This window comes from Aristolochia californica, unplaced genomic scaffold (genome assembly GCF_029961685.1).
Source record: "Aristolochia californica isolate CCGP_79_NKW_82.1479 unplaced genomic scaffold, dmAriCali1.0.hap1 SCAF_10, whole genome shotgun sequence".
NCBI lineage: Eukaryota > Viridiplantae > Streptophyta > Magnoliopsida > Piperales > Aristolochiaceae > Aristolochia > Aristolochia californica.
In genome coordinates, this window is record NW_027181771.1 from 23,635,267 (window position 1) to 23,658,541 (window position 23,275).

The window sequence follows — 23,275 nt, forward strand, 5'->3', positions numbered from 1 at the left end:
ATTCTATAGGTTCTAGATGAACATTTCAAAAATTTAAGAAAAAATAAAAAGAAAAATGTACAGCCTTAGTAGGTGAGATCCTTCTCCATGAGAGATCCAAACTTCCTCTTCCTTGGCAATACTATGTTAAGTGATTGAAGGAGCTTGACTATATATGAATGCGAAGATGGGATGGAAAGAGATGTCAAATGTCAAAAAATATGGCTCACTCTTTCACTCTAAAACACTTTTTAGAGATTTTACAAGATTGAGAGTAAAGGCTTAATATATTTGCCACTAAATGTTCATTAACTTCTCAATACATGGTTTGGTGGGGTATTTATAACTTCTACAACTCAAACTAGTTATTTTTTGCCTATATGCAAAAATTGATACTTTGATTGATCGATCAATCGATCATAACAACTGTTTTTCTTTTAGACAGTGACTTATTGATTGATGGACTGATTGATGAATATGTTATCGTTGGTGTAATACCGATCATTGACTAGGAGATGATCGATCAATTAGAATTCCCTCGGGCTGTGCAAAACAAGTACAATCAATCAGTGCATTTCTCATGATCGATCATGCTTTATGTCTCTGACTGGCAAGATTCTGTTTGATAGATCAATTAGGTAGGATGCTCGATTATTCCATGTAAAATTTGGTTGCCAAGGCAGAATTGATTGATCAATCCAAATGGGACGATCGATCATGCTTTATAACATGGAATGGCCATGTTCTGGATGATGGATCAATCTACTATGGTTGATTAATCATGCTTTATATTTCTGGCCTGCATACTTCTAGATGATCGATCATTGGTAGAGGTTGTTCGATCATTCCAGTGCCAGTTCAAATATGTTGACTTTTTAAGCATCAGAATATTTTTCTCTAAGTGCTCTGTGATGTTTATGATGTTCCTAAACATGTCTATATGCAATTGATGACCTAAAGCTCAAATTTCAAAATTTTACTTAAAGAAGGGCGATTAGGAATACTCTCTTACATTGTGACTAAGTTTGGACATTTGACTTTTATTTTGAACTCTAGACTTCTCGTTGTCTTCTTCCTTGAGAGTGATTCTTCAAGAGATGTCTTTCATTGATATTTGAGGTTGTTGGAAGATATGATGTAATTAGAGTGTCATTGATGTAATATATGTTTTTGTCTCTTCATGACTTTTACTAGGATAATTGTAATATTGTTACTCCATAACCCCATTCTTCCTCCTTTTTCTCCTCAACGTGTGTTCTCTTCTTTACCCAAGATGGTATCAGAGCAGTGATTGGTTTTCAGGACTCATTGCTATGGACTTCTTTGCTGCTCGGATTATGAGGTATTAAGGCGTTGTTCGGTGTTGAAGATTTCATTGGCGTTCTGTTTGAAGAAGACTGCCCATGCTGATCTGAAGAAGATATGCTCCCTCTATTGACTTCTCTATGAAACAATAGATATATCATGCTGGTCCTTGGCACCTATTTCATGCAAGAGGTATTTGTTTCTTGGTATTTGCTTCAGTAAGATTGGTGTTTCTTATTTTTGGAAAACAAGACCGAAGCAGGAAGACAAATGTGTGATCTACAGTTGATTATCCGCTACTGGTTGAACACTAATTTACTCTACTGGTAAAGTTTTTTTTTATTCCAAAACTTTTGTTGTTTCATCCACTCTAAAATTCAGAATGATTAGTTTGCTACTGCTATAAGAGAAGCAGTATGAGATCCTGGAAAGCTAGTGTGTTTGTTGTTGTAAGATGTTAGATTATTTTGTTGAAAACTACTAATGATCATTATCTGAATTCTTGTGAGGCTTGACAAATTCTGGAAATCTGCTCGAATTGAAGATTCAATTGCAAAGCTGGAGCATCCATCTGCTAATATTGGTTCCATGTATGCTAGTAATCGATTGTTTGCTGAATAATCTCTCTGGTTGTTGTTGATTAATTTGCTAATAATCCAAGGAAAAAAAGATTACTGTTTCAGTAACTTGCTCTATTTTGTTCATCGAAAGTCATTACTTACTATGTTTGGTCATCATTGATTCTGTTGTTGGCAAATTTTAGTATCACGTAGCATGCTAATCATCCTGGTGGCTAGTATTCTACTAGACCTCACTGATTGATCTCTGGATGAGCTAGCATTCCTGTTGGACTTCGTTGATTGTTCTCTGGACAATCTAGTATTCTGTTGGCATCATAATTATTGAAAAGTTAGTGATTTATCTGAATTAAGGATTGAGCAACATTGTTCCTTATCTTGGAAAGCTCTACTTTAAGCTATCTTGGCAAATTGCTGGATTGAAGGCATTACGTCACGGTGTTGCTTGGCTTGAATATTTTAAACTAGAAAGTTGTTGTTTTCATATCTTTCTTTGTTTTGCATTGCTATTTTCGGTTGGAACCTTCGTTGTTTCTGGCTTGTCTCCTTCGCTGGCCTTTCCATTATCTCCCGAGCCACCTTGGAGATTTAATCATTGTTTGGAAAGTTGTTTTTTTACCAGAAGGCCCACTTAATCTTTTGATCTTCTGCCAGTTTTTTATCTGGTCCAACACTGGCAGATGGAACCATTCCTTCAGATAAAAAAATCCCGGTCTGTGTTTCTTCATTTAGAAAAGTGTTGAGCTTATGGAGGAAGTCATGGCTGGTTTGGCAACAGAGTGTTTTTTCTCCGATTGATAATTTAATGTCCGAAGTATCTTTATTCTATATCTTTGCTTACTTTAATCCCAATTGGAACTGAAGATCTCTATTGCAGTTTTGGACGTCTATAATTGGATTAATCCTTATTATTCAGGCTTCTTCAAGTTGGCTATGTATCTTGCTGGTTGGTATCTTCATTCAAAAACTTTCTTGATTAGCAGCTTCATTGGCTGGTATATTCATTCAAAAGTGATTTCAATATGAGCTGGAAATTTATTTCAAGCCATGAATCCCAGCCGGTAGTTTTATTCTAAGCCATGAATCTCAATTGGTTTATTTGGCTTCCATCTAACTTCTGAAACCAAGGTTGGGGCATGCCAGGATTGTGCAGTTCAAGGCACGAATGACACTTCAGAGCCCCTAACATTTGCTTGATAATACCGAATCAAGTTCCAAGCTTGGGTCTCTTGACTCAGCCTGACTCGGACCAGGTTAACTCAGACTCATGAGCCCATTATTCGGACTTTGAGCCCATTATTCTGAATTTTAGCCCATTATTTTGTCTTAATTTTTGGTAGAGCCAGATTGGTCTCTTGACTCAGCTTCACCCAGAATCTTGACTTGGGCCCTTGACTCTGCGTGACTCATTTTATTTTTACTTGGATTATTACCTTGGATTATCATCAACTTATTACTTGGTGTACAACTTCCTTATTCAAGGATGGACTCATTGTAGTTTATTTCATGTGTCCTTATTAAGAACTTTCATTATTCACCAGTTATCCGTTACTATATAACTGCATATTTGGTACGTGTTATTTGGGCTTTGGCTCATTACCGCAACTGCTATTGTGTCTTTTTTATTGGGACATTATTATTGAAGAAGAAATCCTTAGTTGCTTGCCTCAGATTCATTATTTGCACTCTATTGTTGGCATTGGTTTGTATGATGATGAATTTGAATTACTTGAAAAAATAAACCACATGATGACCCCGACTTCTTCACCTTATCTTCCTCATTACCCATATTATCCTTTTATTATTTGGCAGTCTTTCTCCTACCATCCTATATTTGACTCTCACTTATCCCCTTAGCACTAAGGTGAAACGGTTCCCATTTAGACTTATTGTTCAAGTAGGTCCAATTAAGTCCATGTGGATTAGTTGAAGTGGACAACAGGTTGAAACTATATTCTTGGCATTGAAATAAATTTTGTGTTGCTTTCCTAATTGGCAAGTATCACAAGGACTCTCTCTTACAAATTTTTGATCTGGTAGTCCTCTCACTAGATTCTTTTTCACTAGTTTGTTCAAGAAATTTATTCCTATATGTCCTAGTCACTTATGCCATAACCAAGATTTATCCATTTTTGCACCCAAACAGATGGCACTTGTTGAGGGTAAATTGACTATGTTCACTACATAGAGATTTCTATTTCTATGTCTCTCTAGAACTAGTTCATCATTTTCTTTCTTTACTAAGCATTTGTCCTTTTCAAATGAAACTTTGTTTCCTTTATAAAAAAATTAACTAATGTTAAGCAAGTCATGCATCAACCCTTCTACATAATACACATCAGATATGAAAGAGGTTGAGGCACTTATTTTACCAATTCCTTTTATGGTACCTTTGTTATTGTCTCTGAAACGTACATGACCTCCATCTTTGGGATTGAGTTCAATGAACTTCTTCTTATCACTGGTCATGTGCCTCGAGCAACCTCTATCAAAAATCCAAAATTTTTTTGGTGCCTTGGCTTGGAGACATACCTATATCACTGTTGAATTTATGGGAAAGATAAAACTTTTTTTACTTGTTGTAATCAGTGTACAAGAACCTCTATTTATAATAGAGGAAGGTAGTAGAGTCCAATTACAATAAAACTACCTTTGTCCCAATTACACCCAAACTCTAACACTGAAAGATAAGTCCTAGCATAATTAAATAACTCAATATAGATAAAAGACAAACCTAACTCAAACTAAAACTCTTCTAGGACGTGACCATTAGATAAAGATACTTTCTTGAGTCCTTCTTGATCTTCCAACTGATGTGATAAGGATGCCAACTCATGGTAATCGTTGTGGGTCCTACTTATTATGGCCTTGGGCCCATCTTGTGACCTTCTTTGGTTATTTTGCCCATCTTATTATACTCTTAGATATGTGGGCCTCCTTGGTCGTGTGGGCTTGAGCCTTATCTTCCAACAATCATGAAAAGTTTAACCCTTAAAGATCCATTTTAGGTTGGGTCCCTTTGGGATAACATTTGAGGTTCTAGCTTATTTGGGCCTCCAAACTTGTTTGCTCAACTTCTTTTGGTTTACTACAACCTTTTTGGTTGATTTGGGTTTGATGCCTTTTTAATTCTTAACTTCACAAATGTGATCATAGTGACTCATCTCATTGAAATAGTGGCATCTAATGTGAGGAATGGGAGAAAATTTATTGTTTTGCTTTGTACTATTCTTTCCAACTTTCTTCTTAGGTGTGGATTTGAGAGAGAAGTTTGACTTGATGTTCTAAGTCTAAACTCTTCTTTTCAAATGCAAGTCAATCACATGGTAGCTTGTCTATCAATCCATTTAGTCTTGAGGCATTTTCTATATATATTTCATTAGCTTCCTTCATGACAACAAGCTCTTCTTTGAGCCTTGCAATCTCATGTAATTGAGCATTGCATTTTTCTTTATATTTGTTTAGACAATGAATAGACTTTTTTCTTCAATTGCATCCCAAGCTGAGATCAAGACTTTCTTCTTTTTGTTCTTGGGATTTTTGCTTGTAGATGGGGTTCTTTCTTCAAGCTTTGGATATTTGTTCCTTCTATGTCCTAGTTTCCCACACTCAAAAGAAACATTAGTTTCCTTATAGAATTTGTCATTTTGAGTTCTATATTGGCCTTTTATGAAATTCTTCTTTTTCCTATAGATTCTTTGAAGATGTCTAGTGATGAAACTTACGTCATTAGAGCTTTCTTCACTAGAGTTACTTTCAACACTCGTCTTGGCCGTAAGAGCAATTTTCTTAGCTTGCTCTTCCTCATCATCTTGAGGTTCCATGTCATAAGTGAGAAGGATTCACAGTAGCTCTTTTGAGCTTATAGTTCTAAAGTTACATTCTCATGCAAGGTTATCTTCCTCGTCTCTCTTGACTTTGGAAGTGCCTTGAGTAGCTTGTCATTTTGTCTATAGAAGGAAGTCTGTCCTCCTAGATTTTTCAACTCATTAATTATATGAGTGAACCTAGATTTCATCTCAGATATTGACTCACCTAGTTTCATTTTGAATTCATCGTCTTGGGCTAGCAATAAGCTAATTCTAGAGTCTTTTACTCTAGTGATTCCTTCATGTGTGACTTCTAGTTTATCCCAAATTTTCTTGACAATTTTACATGTGGAGACCCTATTGAACTCATTTGGTTCTAGGTTTAAGGCCTTAGAGATTGTCTTGAGCTGCTCTTTGTCTTTCCTAGTTAGCTCATTGAATTCATTTTCAATTGGAAGGCCATATTCAAGTTTTTGAGGTTCAAAAGGACCATTCTTGGTTACATGCTATATTTCCAAATTCATAGATTGAAGAAAGAACTTCATTCTTACAATCGAATATCTATAGTTTGTTCCATTGAACAAAGGTGGATAATTGGCATATTGTTCTTCGGTAAGGAACAATTTGTCTTGAGATGCCATTTTTTTTTTTTTCAAAATCAAGAGGATTTTGATTTCAATTCAGTGTTTGGCCCACTCTGATACCAATTGTTGGCTCAATGGCTTCTCAAGGGGAGGATGAATTGAGAATATCGAATAAAAATTAAGTTGCACGTGTAATAAAAAATCATGCATAAAAGTAAATCAAACCATACATACACCATAGGAGACAATTTTTTTTGTTGTTGTTATTGATGTTCTCCTATTGGTATTCACTGCCCAAGAACCATTGCTTGGGAAATTTCACTATTAAAAACCACTAATAGCCGAAATTACATAAAGAGATTTTGGCTCTCTTTAAGCCACTTTTAGATCAATACATTTATTTTACAACACCGATCTTCCGAAGAGATTGCTACTAGATTCTAGCTCTAGGAGGCCCTTTGTATCTAGATTCTATAGGTTCTAGATGAACCTTTCACAAATTTAAGTAAAAATAAAGAAAAATGTACACCCTTACTTGGAGAGATCATTCTCCTTGAGAGATCCAAGCTTCCTCTTCCTTGACAACACAATGTGAAGTGATTGAAGGAGTTTGACTATATGAAAGCAAGGACGGGATGGAAAGAGATGTGGGATTTGAAATAATATGACTCACTCTTTCACTCTAAAGCACTTTTAAGAGATTTTTCAAGATTGAGAGTAAAAGCTTAGGATATTTTCCAATAAATGCTCATTAAATTTTCAATACAATGTTTGGTGGGGTATTAAAAACTTTCCCAACTCGAACTAGACATTTTTTGCCCATTTGCAAAAATCAGTACTTTGATTGATCGAACAATTGATCATAACAACTACTTTTCTATTAGACAGTGACATATTGATCGATGGACTGATTGATCAATATATTACCATTTTTCCAAAAAAATTAAGTTGCTCAATCATTGACTAGGGGATGATCGATCAATCAGAATTTCCTCTGACTATGCAATACAAGTATGATCGATTTGTGCATTTCCTATGATCAGTCATGCTTTATGTCCCTGACTGGCAAGATTCTGTTTGATTGGCAAGATTCTGTCTGATCGATCAATCAGGTGGGGTGATCAATCATTCCATGTAAAATTTGTTTGCCTGGGTAGAATTGATCAATCAACCAAATGGGATGATTGATCATGCTTTATAGCATGAAATGGCCATGTTCTGGATGGTGGATCAATCAACTATGGTTTATCAATCATGCTTTATATTTCCTGCCCCTACACTTCTAGATGATCAATCTTTCCAGTGTCAGTTCAACTATGTTGACATTTAAAACATGAGAATGTTTTTCTCTAAGTTCTCTCACAAGTTCTAAGTGATGTTCATGATGTTCTTAAATATATCTATATGCATTTTATGACTTAAAGCTTCAATTTCACAGTTGCACTTAACCAAGGGAGTTTAAGAATACTCTCTTACATTGTGACTGAGTATGGACATTTAACTTTTACATTTGAACTCTTGTCTTCTCATTGTCTTCTTCCTTGGGGTGCTTCTACTAGTGATATCTTTTAATTATGCTCGAGATCTTGTGTAGGCTTGATCTTTTTGAAGTTTTAAACCTTGAGATGCATTGACTCTTGATGGTGAAATAGATGAATACTTAGTTTTTCAAATTTTTGGATTAATTAGGTTTTGTTATCATAAAAAAATAACATAGGAGTCAACCTATGCTCAACACGTAGCCATGATTGAAAATCAAGAGACCTTTGCTACGTAGTCATTTGTTAACTTGCTAAACATCTATACTTAGTGTTGTCATAAGTCCCTATGTGAACAAGTGTTGTTCTTGCCATAAAACTCAATGAGGGCAAGTATTTGCTATTGCCATAAGACCTTGTCTAGGTAGTGTTTTTGTTTCCATAAGTCATTATGTGGGCAAGTGTTGTTGTTGATGTTGTTGTTGTTGTTGTTATTTTAGTAAGTCCTTGTGTGTAAAAAAAGTGTTGTTATAGGTTATGTATTTAGAGTTTGCTAACTATAAGCCCCTAACTGTTTGGGAAAGGTGTTGTCATTGAATCTGTGTGGGTCTAATTTGTAGATGTCATTTGGCTTTACAGAGTAGATCCTTTAACTCCAAGGTAAGAGCTCCCTGGGAGTAGACCCACAATCTAAAATAGTAATTGTGAACCACTATAAAAGTTGTTGTGAATGTGATTATGATTGATTATTTTAAAGTTCTTAATTTTTTAGTAAATCTATTCGCCCCCTATAGGTTTACTTTGAACGAATCCTTTCCAAACTCTGTCTTAAGTCACATGCCAAGTGTTGCTACTCTAACGCTTTTAGCTTTGTGACGAAAAATCCATAGGAATTAGTTATTTGTTGTATTTTTTTCTTGTGAGTGTGGCACACACATGCATGGGAGTGGGGTCCCTACTCCAGAGTCTTACACTTGCCATCTACTACACAACCTAAAGCTACACGAAGAAACATGAACATAGAAGACATGCCCAAGTAATGAATCATGAACATAGAAATCATGCCCAAAGAAAACCTATAAGAAGAGAGGTTCACACCCATGCAAAGGGGGACGTCTTCATGCATGGATGAATCTCAGCCACCTCAAGGATCTTCTATAATTAGTTATCCTACAATCATCCACACGAGGGACCCACCACAAACATAATTAGCTATTCAAGATTCTCCAACAAATCATACTATTAATAAAAATAAATCAAGGATATTTATCCTCACAAATCACTCAATAAAAGGGAGATAATCAAGGACAAATGAATCACTCAAGTGAAGAGGATCAAGATCCAAGAATCGTAGAAGAAGAATGGAAGGAACAACCCATTGATTTGTACAAAGTTTTAAAGACACCTAGTTGACACTAAGACACTTCAACATGTGGAATTCTAGACCTTTGTATTTCTTTTTTTTGGGGTTTTGAAAAACTATGTAAACCCTTGTATACTTAGTCTTCACACTGATTCAATTCAAGCAATTCCTTTTGTTCCTCTGTTGGTGGTTTGAAGACCTGTTCTCGAGCATTGAAGTGTCTGCCCAAATCTTCCATGATTGCTTAAATTTTCTCACCTTCATCATCTGGTTGCTTCACAATCACCACCTTTATCTATCCTAAAAAAGGTTGAGGAAGACCATACATGAAATTTAATGGGATGCCTTTTGTGATTTTCTCTTCTTAAACACTTAAAAACATCATTTTGGATCTCGATCATTTAGTCCTCGTACCAAGGGATGCCCTTGTCACTTATTTCATGCATCAAGTAATACGTGTTGGACTTTGGGTGTGTTGATATTAGCTTTGAAAGATGATACATACCTAATACAATCCAACAAAAGATGCATATTAGATGTAATGATATAGATATTACCAGTTACGCCAATTCTTGTGGTTGATACGTAACACATTACCCACCTCGTCAACTTTTTAGTGTTGCTTATTATAGCAAGTTAAATTAAAAAGATTAAACAAATCTTAGCTAAAGTGTAGTTTTGGATAAAATTGAAAAGTCACCTACGAAATAATAATTGTCATTTCTAATTAATGTGAAAGGATATCATTGTTATGGGAAATGAGGTATCCCATAACAATGATATCCTTTCACAATAATTAGAAATGAAAATTATTATTTTGTACGTGACTTTTAAATTTTATCCAAAACTACACCTTAGCTAAGATTTTTTGGTCTAAAGGCAATAGAAGTGAAAATTATTCATAAAGATGTTTTTTTTCTTGAATAGTTTTGCATATTCTAAATCATTAGAGTTCCAAATATAGCAATTCAATATCTTCTTTTACATTTCTTTTGGTTTCAAACTATGAGTAAGTTTGTGAGAGTAAGAAAGTCTCATAGAGATGTTCTCATCTTGAATATCATCTATTTTAAAATCATTGATGATGAGATTCATCTTGGATATAATAAATGTTTTGGCTGAATTTATTTTAAAATCCATCAATATATATGTGTTGTTTTGAGTCTATAGGGTAAATTAAGGAAATGAATAGTGTGCAAGAAGCATGAATGAAGAAATGAGATAGAACTCATATTATAAAATCAGCAGATCTTTTTTGAGTAGTAAAAGAAGAAGAAAGCAACCTCATAAGGCGTTTGAGATAGAGGCCAGCAAATAAAGAAGCCACAGAAATGAGATAAGTTGAAAACCTAAAATCCCAAAATCTCATTTGATGTCTGCAAATGAAAAACTAAAGGCTCAAAAGGAACTACAGAGTGTGGTGAAAGAAATGGAGCCTAGGGCCCGTCCTATCAGTTTACCATTAGGCTACTTTCCTGCTTCCTACCACATGTCACCGTTATGTACTCGTTTGTGTCTATGTCATAGCTATCTAGTAGGCCCAACATGACTTCTGCTGCTACCTAGAACTTCTTCGGGGTTTGACCCTATTCCTGCCGGCTTACCACCACGTGGGCAATTCCGTCGATGCGGTCCTCACGGTCTTCAGAGGGCCCCGAGCCGTTCCTATTAACCGTTGCGGCTCCATGGCTGCTTCAGCAGGGTAGAGCACAGCTCCGTTTCGTTTTCTACCTCGGAGCGTAGCCGAATAATTCCAAGTCTCTAGCTTCTGTCCTATTTGGCACTATTTCGATACTATTTCTTTTTGTCGAGTGAACAGTAAACATGAATAGTAACTATGAATAGTAAAAATGAACAGTACTTTTGAACAGTAACTATGGAACAGTAAAAACAAACACTGTGGAGATCAAGACATAGATGCGGAATATGAACAGTAATAACAACTACTATGGAGATCATATTTATAAATGCGGAACATGAACAGTAAAAACAGTTACTGTACGAATCACAATATTACAAACATGCAGAAATATAAAAACATTGTCTGAAACAAAAACATAAAATAAAAAGGAAAAGAAAAAACAACTTATCTACATAACTCCCGAAGTTACCGACCGTGGCACCGGTCGGTTCCCTCTTTTCTACTCAGCCATTACGGTTGTTTAAGCACATACCGTGCTTGAGGAACTTGCCGGAGAAAGATCGCCGGAAATCGCCTTCTTCTTCGGAACTAATGCTCGTCTATTGGTGAGTTGCTCCAAGTTTCGATTGTTTTGCCAATATTTTGTAACGTAGTCTTTTTCAGCTACATGTGCAAATGGTTCTGGCAATTTTGCATAAAAGATAGACAGATAAGGTTTTGGGTCTTCTTTTTGCAGTTTATAGAAGTAACTTGCAAACTCACAGTAATACTTCTCATAAAAACAAATGTTACGGATTTGTAACTTGTTTAATTTTTGAAGAGTTTCTAAACGTTTTCTTTGTTTAGTATTCTCATTGTAGGCTTCTAGGGTTGGATGTATTCCTAGAAATTCCTTTGATATCTTAGCCACTAATCCTTTCAAGATATTGGCTATCGATATTGAGGTATTAGCTCGTTTTTGGTCTTCGGGAAGGTTGTCCCACCAAAGAGCTACATTACCCTGTAAAGCATGGGTAAAGAAATTAAATGCTGATTCTTGGTTCCAAGATTCATGCATATTTGCAGCATTGCTCATGCTTCTTTCCCAATCTTTAAGGACTTTTTCTCCATCCTTGGGGCAATCCAAGTTGAGGTAAAATCCAAAAGGGTTTATGCTATCTATGGTTCGGTGTCCGTTAGTAGCATTTGAAGGATCGACATTTGTGTATTTTGTTGAATACCTTTGTCCTCCCAAAGATATTTTGGAGTGGGAGAAACTTTCTCGTTCTTGCGGATGAACCGCAGTACGGTTTCGGAAGTTATCTTGAAAGCTATCTTCCATGTGGGTATCTCGTACCCTTGAAGTTTCTGCTTCAAAATGGTCACTACCACGAAGCATTCGAAACCTTTTACCAAGATCATCTGCCTTTTTGTCTTTAGCAGAGTAGTCTATTTTCTTGGTATTTTCTTCTGCAACTTCATCAGATTCCCAGGCTTCTGGTTCACTGTCGTGTTGCTCTTGTTGTTTACTCGAAGAAGGTTTTTCTTCTTGAACATAATAAATCGGTTGACGACCGAAGGTATTATATTCTGCGTAAACTTCATCATCGGTGGAGGATGATGCTTTTGAAGCGATCCTATAAGCAGGTGGTGCTGGATCTTTTCTTCTGGGTGCTATGCAAGGTGTTGCAAAGTACACTAGGTTTTTAAGCCATCCAGTGATGTCAGGAAGGCCTAATGGTAATGGAGTTTCCATATCCATTAAATAGAAAAACTCTGTCATAGAGCTAATTCTTGAAGCTTCCGTTGAAACTTTTTAATTAGATACCGTAGTAGAATTTCTCTACGGGTTAATCTCCACCATTCATTCAAATATGCCTGATAGGCTATATCGGTGTCAATTACTGGTGTGAGAGTTTCTCTGGCTTGCCAATTTTGGGCTTGCATTGACCGTACCAGACGAAGTTGATCTAGTAGTCTTGCTCTACTGATCATTTTACAAAGCTAAAAGATTTAGCTTCCTTTTGATTTTCTTGATCTTGCATCTAAGGTTGTAGATGCGATCAGAATATCTTTCCCAAAAATAGTAATACCATACCATTGCTGGGATTGTATTATCTTCTGGCTGAAGAGTATTTCTTTGGAGTAAAGCGAGGTTAAGGCTTTCTCTTTTTAATTTTAAACGATCTAAAAGTTTCCTTTTATAGATCATTCTGGTGTCCAAGGTGTAAAAGGTGTTTTATACCGTGATGGACTTGGAGAACCTAGAAGTTCTTTTGAACCTTGATGTTCTTTTAATGCTAAGACTTCTGTCAGAATTTCTTGCATTTTATCTTTGTTTAGATTATCTAAACTTTGTTTAAGTTCTGTTAACTCTTTGAAGAAAACAGGACTATTTCCATGGTCAATCTTTTCTAGAATATTTTCTAGGGTGTTTTGACACTTTATTATTTCTCTATGTTTATGTTCATCATAGAGGAAATCTATTTTCTGTTGGAGGTTTTCAACAGTTTTTTCTAACCTATTAAGTGTCTTACCATAAGACTCTAAGGTTTGAATGGAATTGGTGACTATGTCACTATTTCCTATCTGTGGACCTAAGGTTTTGTATGGATTATGTGCCATCATCTATGTGAAGAGGAACATAAGCATTGGGCCTTGGATTTCCTATTCCTTCGAAACGGGAACTAGTTGAGGTTCTACTTATCGAGGTAGAGGGCCTGTCCTGTTCGATGGAAAAGCTGGGTCTAGTGTTTGTGATCACTAGTTTTCCTTCTATCTCCTTTATGGTTTTTCGAGAGAGAGGAAGGTGTCTGGGTGCCAAAGGTTGAACTACCCATTCTGTTGGCCATGTTAACTCTCTTGGGTCGAGTTCTTCTATGGTCAAATTTTCCGAATAACCAATGTTTTTGGCTAATTCTGTGAGTTTCTTTGAATCTTTAACTGGAACCTTTCCAGTGTTGATTCCTCGGGCTACTATGCATACAAGTATGCGCATAACTCTTCTTCCTGGTTGAATTCCATTTTTCGACCAGTTGTCTGTATAGATTTTTAGGGACAAGGTATCTTAGATGTGCTTGTCTTCTAAATCTATTTGTAGATTGGGCCATGTTGTAAAGGATACTGGGCCTAATCCTAAATTTGCTCTAACTCCTTCGAGTAGGGCCTTTTCAAAATTATTCTTCACAGAGTTATCTACTATAGCTGCTATGAAGGGTAAATTCTGATTGATTCGTATTAAGGGATCTAATCCTATACGAACTAGTCCATAATGGACATATTTGAATCTCTTTAGCTTGGCTAAGTCAGATACACTTAATAATCTGTAGCAGAAAGTACCTGAGTCGGTATCCTGTATTTCTACAGATAGTTCCTTCTGGAAAATGAAGGATTTCTTTTGGAATTCAATCCAATCTTTGTTGTAGACTTCAGTTATCCTAGGGATACTTATTGTCCACTTTTGTCCATCCTGCATGAGATTAGGATGTTCATCGTATTCTCCCTGTGTTTCATGATGTATATGAACACTGTTTTGGAGAGAAGTACATTCGATTCCTATCTGTTCAGACATTTAGGAATTTTATATGAGTTGAGGTCTCTTCTAATTTTTGGAACAGGAGTTCAAGCAATCGTTCCAATTGATACAAAGTGATGAAAGGAGTGATGTGTTGTATAACAAGTTCTCTCAATTCCTCATTTTGTGTTAAGGCACAGATATCGCGTATAAGACGATCTCTATCTGTTCCATGATGAGTTTTTACAGAAGATATTTTGCAAATTACTTCTTGTAACTCCTTTTTTGATGGTTTGTTATTAACCATCTTTATTTTCGCTTCTCGGATTGGTGCTAAGATCCTAGAAGGATTTATTTCTTCATCCACATAGCTTTGTAGATCTGTAAGGAAACGTACTGTTTCATCAGTACTTCCTGTTTTAAGTACCTCAAGATGGGCATTAATTCTTCTCTTGAGTTTCTGTACTCGTTCATTAACGTCACTTTCTATTCCTAAGCATAGGAAAGCAACGCTTTCTGGGGTGTATTTTTCCCAGCATCTTTTCAGAAAGAAGCTGTGATGTATATCACCAACTAAATCCATTATATTATTTAATATTGGATTATTCTTGTCATGCCATCCATGTGGATAGCCTATTATTGGACAAACATTTGCCTGTCCAGTTTTCAACACGGTGTCGTAAGAAGGACCGATGAGTTCCTTCTGACCTACCAGTTGGGGTCTTTGATACATTAGTACATTTGTTCCTTACAAATGTTACTTGGGATGTGACCGGTATGGGTCGTAACTGTTTGGGAGTATGTATACCTAAACAGAAAGAATCAAAGATAAGCTTTGACTTCTTTGACACATACAAAACCAAGTCTAATACTTGGCTCTGATACCAATTTCACGAGACTGACAGGTAGCAGTCCCTAGGATTCTTGTTCCGCTGCCCTGTATCCCTAGGATGTCTTCCGCTGTGTGTACAAGTCTATTAGAGACTTTGTGTCGATATCATAGCAATAGTGCTTTGGTATCAGTATCCCGCTGTCAGAGTCTGCTAGAGACTCCTTGTGTTTAAAATGGTATCAGAGCCGAGTAATAGACTTGGTTTTGTATGTGTCAAAGAAGTCAAAGCTTACCTTTGATTCTTTCTGTTTAGGTAAAAATACTCCCAAACAGTTACGACCCATACCGGTCACATCCCAAGTAACATTTGTAAAAAAGAAATGTACAAACCCAAAAGTCCATTATGGAACAAAATAGGTCTAATCCAGAAATAAGACTTATAAATTATTCGCGACTGCGAGAATTTATCATGACCAGAAGGTATGATAATCAAATCGAATTCCAGAGGGTCTGGATTCGACAGTTAAAAGATCGACTCGCACGAGTTCAAGCCAAACTCAAAGAGCTCGAAGAAAATCCTTTAGTTGTAGATTATAACAACGAAGGAAGAAGAATAATCCGAGATGGACGATTCTTAGGACTCGGTCCAGTAGGATTAAAACAAGTTATCAAAGACCTGAAACACCAAATCTGGATTGAACAACTTGAACTTCAAGAATATGCTATCTAAGAAATTCTTAGAAGATTTGGTAATCATTCTGCAAAGAGAAATCTACAGAATGACCCATGAAGAAATCGTATCTCAACCTGTAGACACCGCTTCAACAGGAGAAGCCTCTACAAGTACATACGAAAAGCCAGAAAAAACAAAATACTGGTATGTTGTCTTCATAGGAAGAGCAACAGGAATATATGACAGCTGGGAAGAAGCCCAAGCTCAAGTCATAGGATTTCCCAGAAATTCTCACAGAAAATTCCGGACAAAGAACGATGCTGAACAAGCCTGGACAGCATCCCGAAATAAATGATCTATCGGCAAAAACTTTTAGATCGTTTGCAACAAAAGAGAGAAGGTCTAGCCTTCACTCTCTTGCTAAGAAACATGCTTCAACTAGAAGATGATACTACCTTAGCCAGGGAATGGTACAATTTCCATTGGGAAAGGTATACGAATCGCATCCATCTATTTCGATGCAAAATCGACAAAATCAAACAAAAGCTAAACCTCCTAGCTTTGTAAAAATGAATGAGTTTTTCTATTTAATGGATATGGAAACTCCATTACCATTAGGCCTTCCTGACATCACCGGATGGCTTAAAAACCTAGTGTACTTTGCAACACCTTGCATAGCACCTAGAAGAAAGGATCCAGCACCACCTGCTTTTAGGATCGCTTCAAAAGCATCATCCTCCACCGATGATGAAGTTTACGCAGAATATAATACCTTCGGTCGCCAACCGATTTATTATGTTCAAGAAGAAAAACATTCTTCGAGTAAACAACAAGAGCAACACGATAGTGAACCAGAAGCCTGGGAATCTGATGAAGTTGCAGAAGAAAATACCAAGAAAACAGACTACTCTGCTAAAGACAAAAAGGCAGATGATCTTGGTAAAAGGTTTCGAATGCTTCGTGGTAGTTTTGAAGCAGAAACTTCAAGGGTACGAGATACCTACATGGAAGATAGCTTTCAAGATAACTTCCGAAACCATACTGCGGTTCATCCGCAAGAACGAGAAAGTTTCTCCCACTCCAAAATATCTTTGGGAGGACAAAGGTATTCGACAAAATACACAAATGTCGATCCTTCAAATGCTACTAAGGGACACCGAACCATAGATAGCATAAACCCTTTTGGATTTTACCTCAACTTGGATTGCCCCAAGGATGGAGAAAAAGTCCTTAAAGATTGGGAAAGAAGCATGAGCAATGCTGCAAATATGCATGAATCTTGGAACCAAGAATCAGCATTTAATTTCTTTACCCATGCTTTACAGGGTAATGTAGCTCTTTGGTGGGACAACCTTCCCGAAGACCAAAAACGAGCTAATACCTCAATATCGATAGCCAATATCTTGAAAGGATTAGTGGCTAAGATATCAAAGGAATTTCTAGGAATACATCCAACCCTAGAAGCCTACAATGAGAATACTAAACAAAGAAAACGTTTAGAAACTCTTCAGAAATTAAACAAGTTACAAATCTGTAACATTTGTTTTTATGAGAAGTATTACTGCGAGTTTGCAAGTTACTTCTATAAACTGCAAAAAGAAGACCAGAAACCTTATCTGTCTATCTTTTATGCAAAATTGCTAGAACCATTTGCACATGTAGCTGAAAAAGACTACGTTACAAAATATTGGCAAAACAATCTAGAACTTGGTACTTTAACCATGGATATTTTCCTAAACATTGATACGTTAGGAAGAAGACATAGATTTGTACAAGACATGTTGGCAAATCTTTGTGAAGCCCAAAAACTACAAAAGAAAAGTAGTAAGGCAAATAAACAAACATTATGTTGTTCAAACCAGAACAAAAATGTAGGAGCTTATGGTTGCAAAACCACCTCTCATAAGCAACGAAAATATCCTAAGAAATTTCAACAAAAAAAATTTAGGATACAAAAAAGTTTTACAACAAGGTATACTCCTAAAAAGAGATACTTTCGAAAGAGAACAAATTCTGGCCCCACCACATCCAGTAAAGGGTCAAATGCATACTGCCCAAAGGGGAAAACCCCAAGCAAATGCAAATGCTGGATATGCCAGAAAGAAGGACATTTCGCCAGAGATTGTCCAAATGATAAACAACAACGGCGGTACAGTACATACATGTTACTAGCCGAAGAAAACGGATTGGAAATCATCCATTACGATGACATCCAGTCAGAAGATGAGGTGTATGAACTTCATCTCGAAACTGAGTCCTCCTCCTCGGAAAACTCAGAGTACATGTCAGACTCTTCAGGTTTCTTCTCTGAATGAGTATCCGCATAAACGCAGAGCATGTTGCATCTGGAAATTCTTATATCACGGTCATGCTTAAACTACCCGGATATATCAAATTCCATATACACGCTCTCGTAGATACAGGAAGTTCATATTGTCTAGCTAGACAAAATCTACTTCCCACCGATCTATGGAAACCACTTGAAGCGCCCCTTCAAGTAACAGTTGGCTCCGGAGAAACTATCTCTCTTCCTGCCGAACCCCGCAACATTCATCTCGACATTGGAGGTGAAAAATTTATGATTCCAAAACTCATAAGTTTAGGATCAAACATAAATTTCGGACCAGATTTAGTCCTAGGAAATGAATGGCTCATGTTTCATGCCCCTGTCGAGCAAACACCAGCCTACTATAAACTTCGATGTCACACTCGACGTGAAATCGACAATACTGATGTCTTTGTCTACGCAGTAAAACCTACTGAAGCCTATGCCATTTCTGGCAATGGAGCTGTCCTCCATCAGGTCTTCAAAAAATGCCAAATCAATGATTCTGAAAGAATATGCAAATATACATCAGGAACATTTTCATCTGCTGAAACAAACTATCATTCTTATGAAAAATAAATTTTAGCAGTAAAAAATGGGATAAAAAAGTTTTATATTTATCTCGCTCCCAAAGAATTTCTGGTAAGAACTGACTGTAAAAAATTTATCGGTTTTATGACAAGAAATTTAGAAGATTCACTTTGTCGCGATAGGTTACTCCATTGGCAGCAATGGTTCTTTCAATTCTCTTTCACTGTTGAACACATTAAAGGAGATAAAAACTATTTACCTGACACTCTTACTCGAGAATTTTCTTGTGTTACAGACAGGTAAAATGGATCCCCTCAGCAGCACCCTGACGGACCTAGCAGCAGCAATTGCCGCACTCACGGTATTGCTCTCAACCCTACAGTCACTATTCGACAGTCTTTTAGTTCTCTCAGAACAAGAAGACATTTTTGAGAATTGTGCCCGTTACGGGTTAAGTGGAGAACTCTTACAACTCAAGGTTAAAGAATTAACTGAAGAGTTAAAAGAACTCACCCTACGGCATGAAATGCCAAGCTCCTCCGGGACTTCTACCGGATCTCCATTGTGAGAAAAGGAAGCTACAACGTCAGCTAATCAGCAGACGGATGACTTTAGTGTTTTGATAAACACAAGTCGACCCGGGATTTCTACCAGTCATGCCAGGCATGAGAAGGAAATCACAACCCAATCTTCTCTGAAGATAGGGGAATCAGGGATTTCTACCTGCCAGTCAAGAGCTGGAAAGGAAACCTTAACGATTTCGTTGAAATCGGAATTAGGGACTTCTACCTGTCAGTCTAGAACTGAAAAGGAAGTCTTAACGGATCCATCCCTGATGGAAACGGACTTGTCTAAGAATGAGAAATCATTCAAGACAAAATTGGTTACCCCGTCTGAGTTTACAAGGTTGAAAAGCCTAAATAAACCAGATAAAACTAGTTTTAATGAGTTTGAGTTTTTAAAGAAATTTAAACCTTTAAAACTTTCGGACATTATGTCTGAGGAACCCTCGCTACGCCCTCAACAGGTGGACAGCGTTCGTTCAAAGATCGAATCCGATCATACTGTTCAATTCCAGAGATGGAATGAACAAATTGGACAAGGGATGAACACTCCCTTCTTCACCACTGAGCCCAGCAACAGTTGGAATCAAGTGAAGCTGAGTCATGAAATAGACTCAAAATATGCATCCATGCTTTATGCATATGGATTCATAAAACAACTGGTATTGCCCTCCACCGACTTATCCGTATTGGAGAAAATGCCAAAGGAAATTATGGAGGCTTGCAAAAGTTTTATCTCCATAACGAAGAGTAAAGGAATTCGACTGCATTTCGTTTCCTGTATTGCTGAAATTGTTACTGACACCAAAATGTTTCCAAGCATTTCCGTCGTGACTATTGAAGGCATCAAAGAAGGTGACGCCAACATGGAATATGATCCCAGACATGTTCCAAAAGCCTAGCCTTGCCCAGAAGCAGTCTGGCCAACCAGACGTATCCACGGGCTAAAACACCTGATACAGCTCATGAAGCAGCTGATTCAGAAAAAGAGAAGCTTCGTCTACAAGACCTCCGTCCCATTGACGATCATCTCTAAAAGCTATAAAGAGACTCCGGCCTCCATCCAGACCAGTCTTGAAGTTACGCTGAAGAAACTCCTTGGAGGAAATATCCCCTTAAGCAAAACAACAAAGGAAAGCTTCTGCCAGATGGCTCAGAAGACTTTTTCTAAGGAGCACACATGTAAACTGTGCACAGAAAGGCAGCTGTCCGAATGAGCAGTCAGCAGCCACGACAACCAACTAGTCAGCAGCCACGTCAGCAGACTAGGCCCACGACGAAAACAAAGTCAGCAAAAGCGGCTCAAAAGTCCGCAATGGCGACTACAAAAAGTCATCAATGACGGCTACACAAGTCAACAAAGATGGCTAAAAAAGATTCCTGTACGTCATCATCATGACATCACAAGCAAAAAAGACATTTCTACCCCTGCTTTCGACGCCAAAAGGTAATAATGCAAGGGCAAAAGAGACATGCCAAAAAGACAAAAGTTACCCTTTGTCTTTAAACGCACACCTTACAATCAAGGGTAAAGGTGGAAAAGCTGAAAAATCTTTAGCTATAAATACGATGCTCCTCCAGAGGAAAGATCATCGAAACTTGGAGCAACTCACCAATAAACGAGCATTAGTTCCAAAGAAGAAGGTGATTTCCGGCGATCTTTCTCCGGCAAGTTCCTCAAGCACGGTATGTGCTTAAACAGCCGTAATGGCTGAGTAGAAAAGAGGGAACCGATCGGTGCCACGGTCGGTAACTTTGGGAGATATGTAGATAAGTAGTTTTTCTTTTCCTTTTTTCTTTTACTGTTCCATAGTTACTGTTCAAAAGTACTGTTCATTTTTACTATTCATGGTTACTATTCATGATTACTATTCATATTTACTGTTCACTCGTCAAGAAGAAATAGTATTGAAATAGTGCCAAATAGGACAGACGCTAGAGACTTAGAATTATTCGGCTACGCTCCGAGGTAGAAAACGAAACGGAGCTGTGCTCTACCCTGCTGAAGCAGCCATGGAGCCGCAACGGTTAATAGGAACGGCTCGGGGCCCTCTGAAGACCGTGAGGACCGCATCGACGGAATTGCCCACGTGGTGGTAAGCCGGCAGGAATAGGGTCAAAACCCGAAGAAGTTCTAGGTAGCAGCAGAAGTCATGTTGGGCCTACTAGATAGCTATGACATAGACACAAACGAGTACATAACGGTGACATGTGGTAGGAAGCAGGAAAGTAGCCTAATGGTAAACTGATAGTTTATAGAAGAATTTGGGAGAAATGTGAATGAAACCAAATGAAGGGTCGTGCATAAAAGAGATGAAGAAGTCATCTCAAGTTGATAAAGTTGGTCACGAGACCAAGAGTGTCAAATGAGCATAATTGGTAAGAAAATTGAAAAGGAGAAAGAAACAGAAGGGTAAAGAACGAGAAACTATAGCCCAAAAGGAGGTTATACACTCTAGACAAGGGTCTTGAAAATTAGCTTATAGGGAACCACTTAGTAAATCTAGGTGAAACTAGAGCCTTGCTAGCTCAGCTTTAGAAGTGAAAATTGACTAACAATTTATACCAGTGTTTTAGTCATTGTGTATGGTTTTGTGAGTATGAAATGAGACATGTAGTCCCAAGATCCCTAAAAAGAGAGTTGTGTTTTGATTGTGATATTACTTGACTCTACAGAAATCTTGAAAGTATGAAAATAAAGGGAGGGTAAAATTTAAGGGGGAGTACAATTACAAGCTAATGTACATATCTTAGGGGTAGTAGAATGCAATAGCCAGAGAGAGACCATTGCATGACGTCGGGGGAGCATCACTATAAGGGGAGCATCACTATAGTCTCCATTATAAATTTTGATGATATCAAAAGGAGGATAAAATTTGGAGTGAACGTATAAAAATCCACACAAAGTCAACATAGCATTGAACTTTGGGGAGTTAAGATGAAAGAGTTTGATTTTTGTATTTGGTATTCCTTTTATGCATTCATAACATTTGTATCACTAAAAACTTATGAGTGTCTGCTATAAAAATGTAGGGAATGTTGGTTTTAAGAACCCCATTGAGATAATTTTTATGATAACAAACACTCAAGTTACCAATTATATGGCTTAAGTATGTTATGTAGTTTAAAAATTCCTCAAAGAAATTTTTTGTGTTCATTTTATGCACTCATAAAATTTGTATTACTATAAACTTATGAATATTTATCATCATAAAAATTGAGGGAATGTTGGTCTTAAGATCTCCATTGAGATAATTTTGATGATAACAAACACTCAAGTTACCTATTATATGCCTTAAGTATGTTGTGTAGTTTAAAAATCCTTCAAAGGAAATTTCTAGTAGCATATCCATTTGATTGGCTATGGTCCACTTCAACTATCCATATAAAATTAGAAATATTAGATTCTATGATTCCATTAATTTATCTTGAGTTTTCTCTTAAGGTTGAGCGTAGAAGAAGAAGAAGGAAGGAAATTGAAGAAGAGAGGAGAAAGAAGAGGAAGAAGGAGAGGAAGGAGAAAGCTACACAAGAGAAAGAGAGTAAAGAGGAAAAGAAAGAGAAGTTTAGAGCATGTTCCTCTCTTCTCCCTTGGAAAGACTAAATTTAGACAAAGTTGCCCATTTATATAAGTGATATAGATGGATAGACATATAACAAAAAAACATTATAATTTAGCCTTTTCCCTTCTCCAATGCTCCCCTCAAGTTGATGCAGACACATCATAGGCACCCAATTTGGAACATGTATACAAAAGTGGTCTCATTGCAATCTCTTTAGTGAAGATATCAGTCACCTAGCTTTGGGAAGAGACATATTGAAGGCAGATAATCCCAACTAATTTATTTTTCTCAAATGAAATGATAATCAATCTCAAAATGTTTAGTTCCTTTAGAAAAGACTGAATTGTAGATAACTTAAATAGTTGTTTGATTGTCACAGTGAAGTTTCATTGAGGTAGATTCAAAGAGAAGTGACTTCACCCATACTATTTCACTCAATGTATGTGTCATTGCTCTCTATGTTGCTTTTGCACTGGATTAGATAACCACGTTCTATTTCTTATTTCTACAGTCTAGGAACTTATTTATATTATTGAACTCAAAATGTTTTTAGAAT

At 36.9% G+C, this 23,275-nt stretch overlaps 1 protein-coding gene across 1 annotated transcript; it reads right to left on the reverse strand.

Annotated features, from left to right (window-relative positions):
• Positions 1 to 5,724: 5,724 nt before the first annotated feature.
• On the reverse strand, positions 5,725 to 6,312 carry LOC137942945 (uncharacterized). Its single transcript, XM_068788662.1, has 2 exons — positions 6,223 to 6,312; positions 5,725 to 6,177 (listed from the first exon to the last, which is right to left on the reverse strand). The coding sequence occupies exons 1-2, from the start codon at positions 6,310 to 6,312 to the stop codon at positions 5,725 to 5,727; spliced, it is 543 nt and encodes a 180-aa protein (XP_068644763.1).
• Positions 6,313 to 23,275: the final 16,963 nt, after the last annotated feature.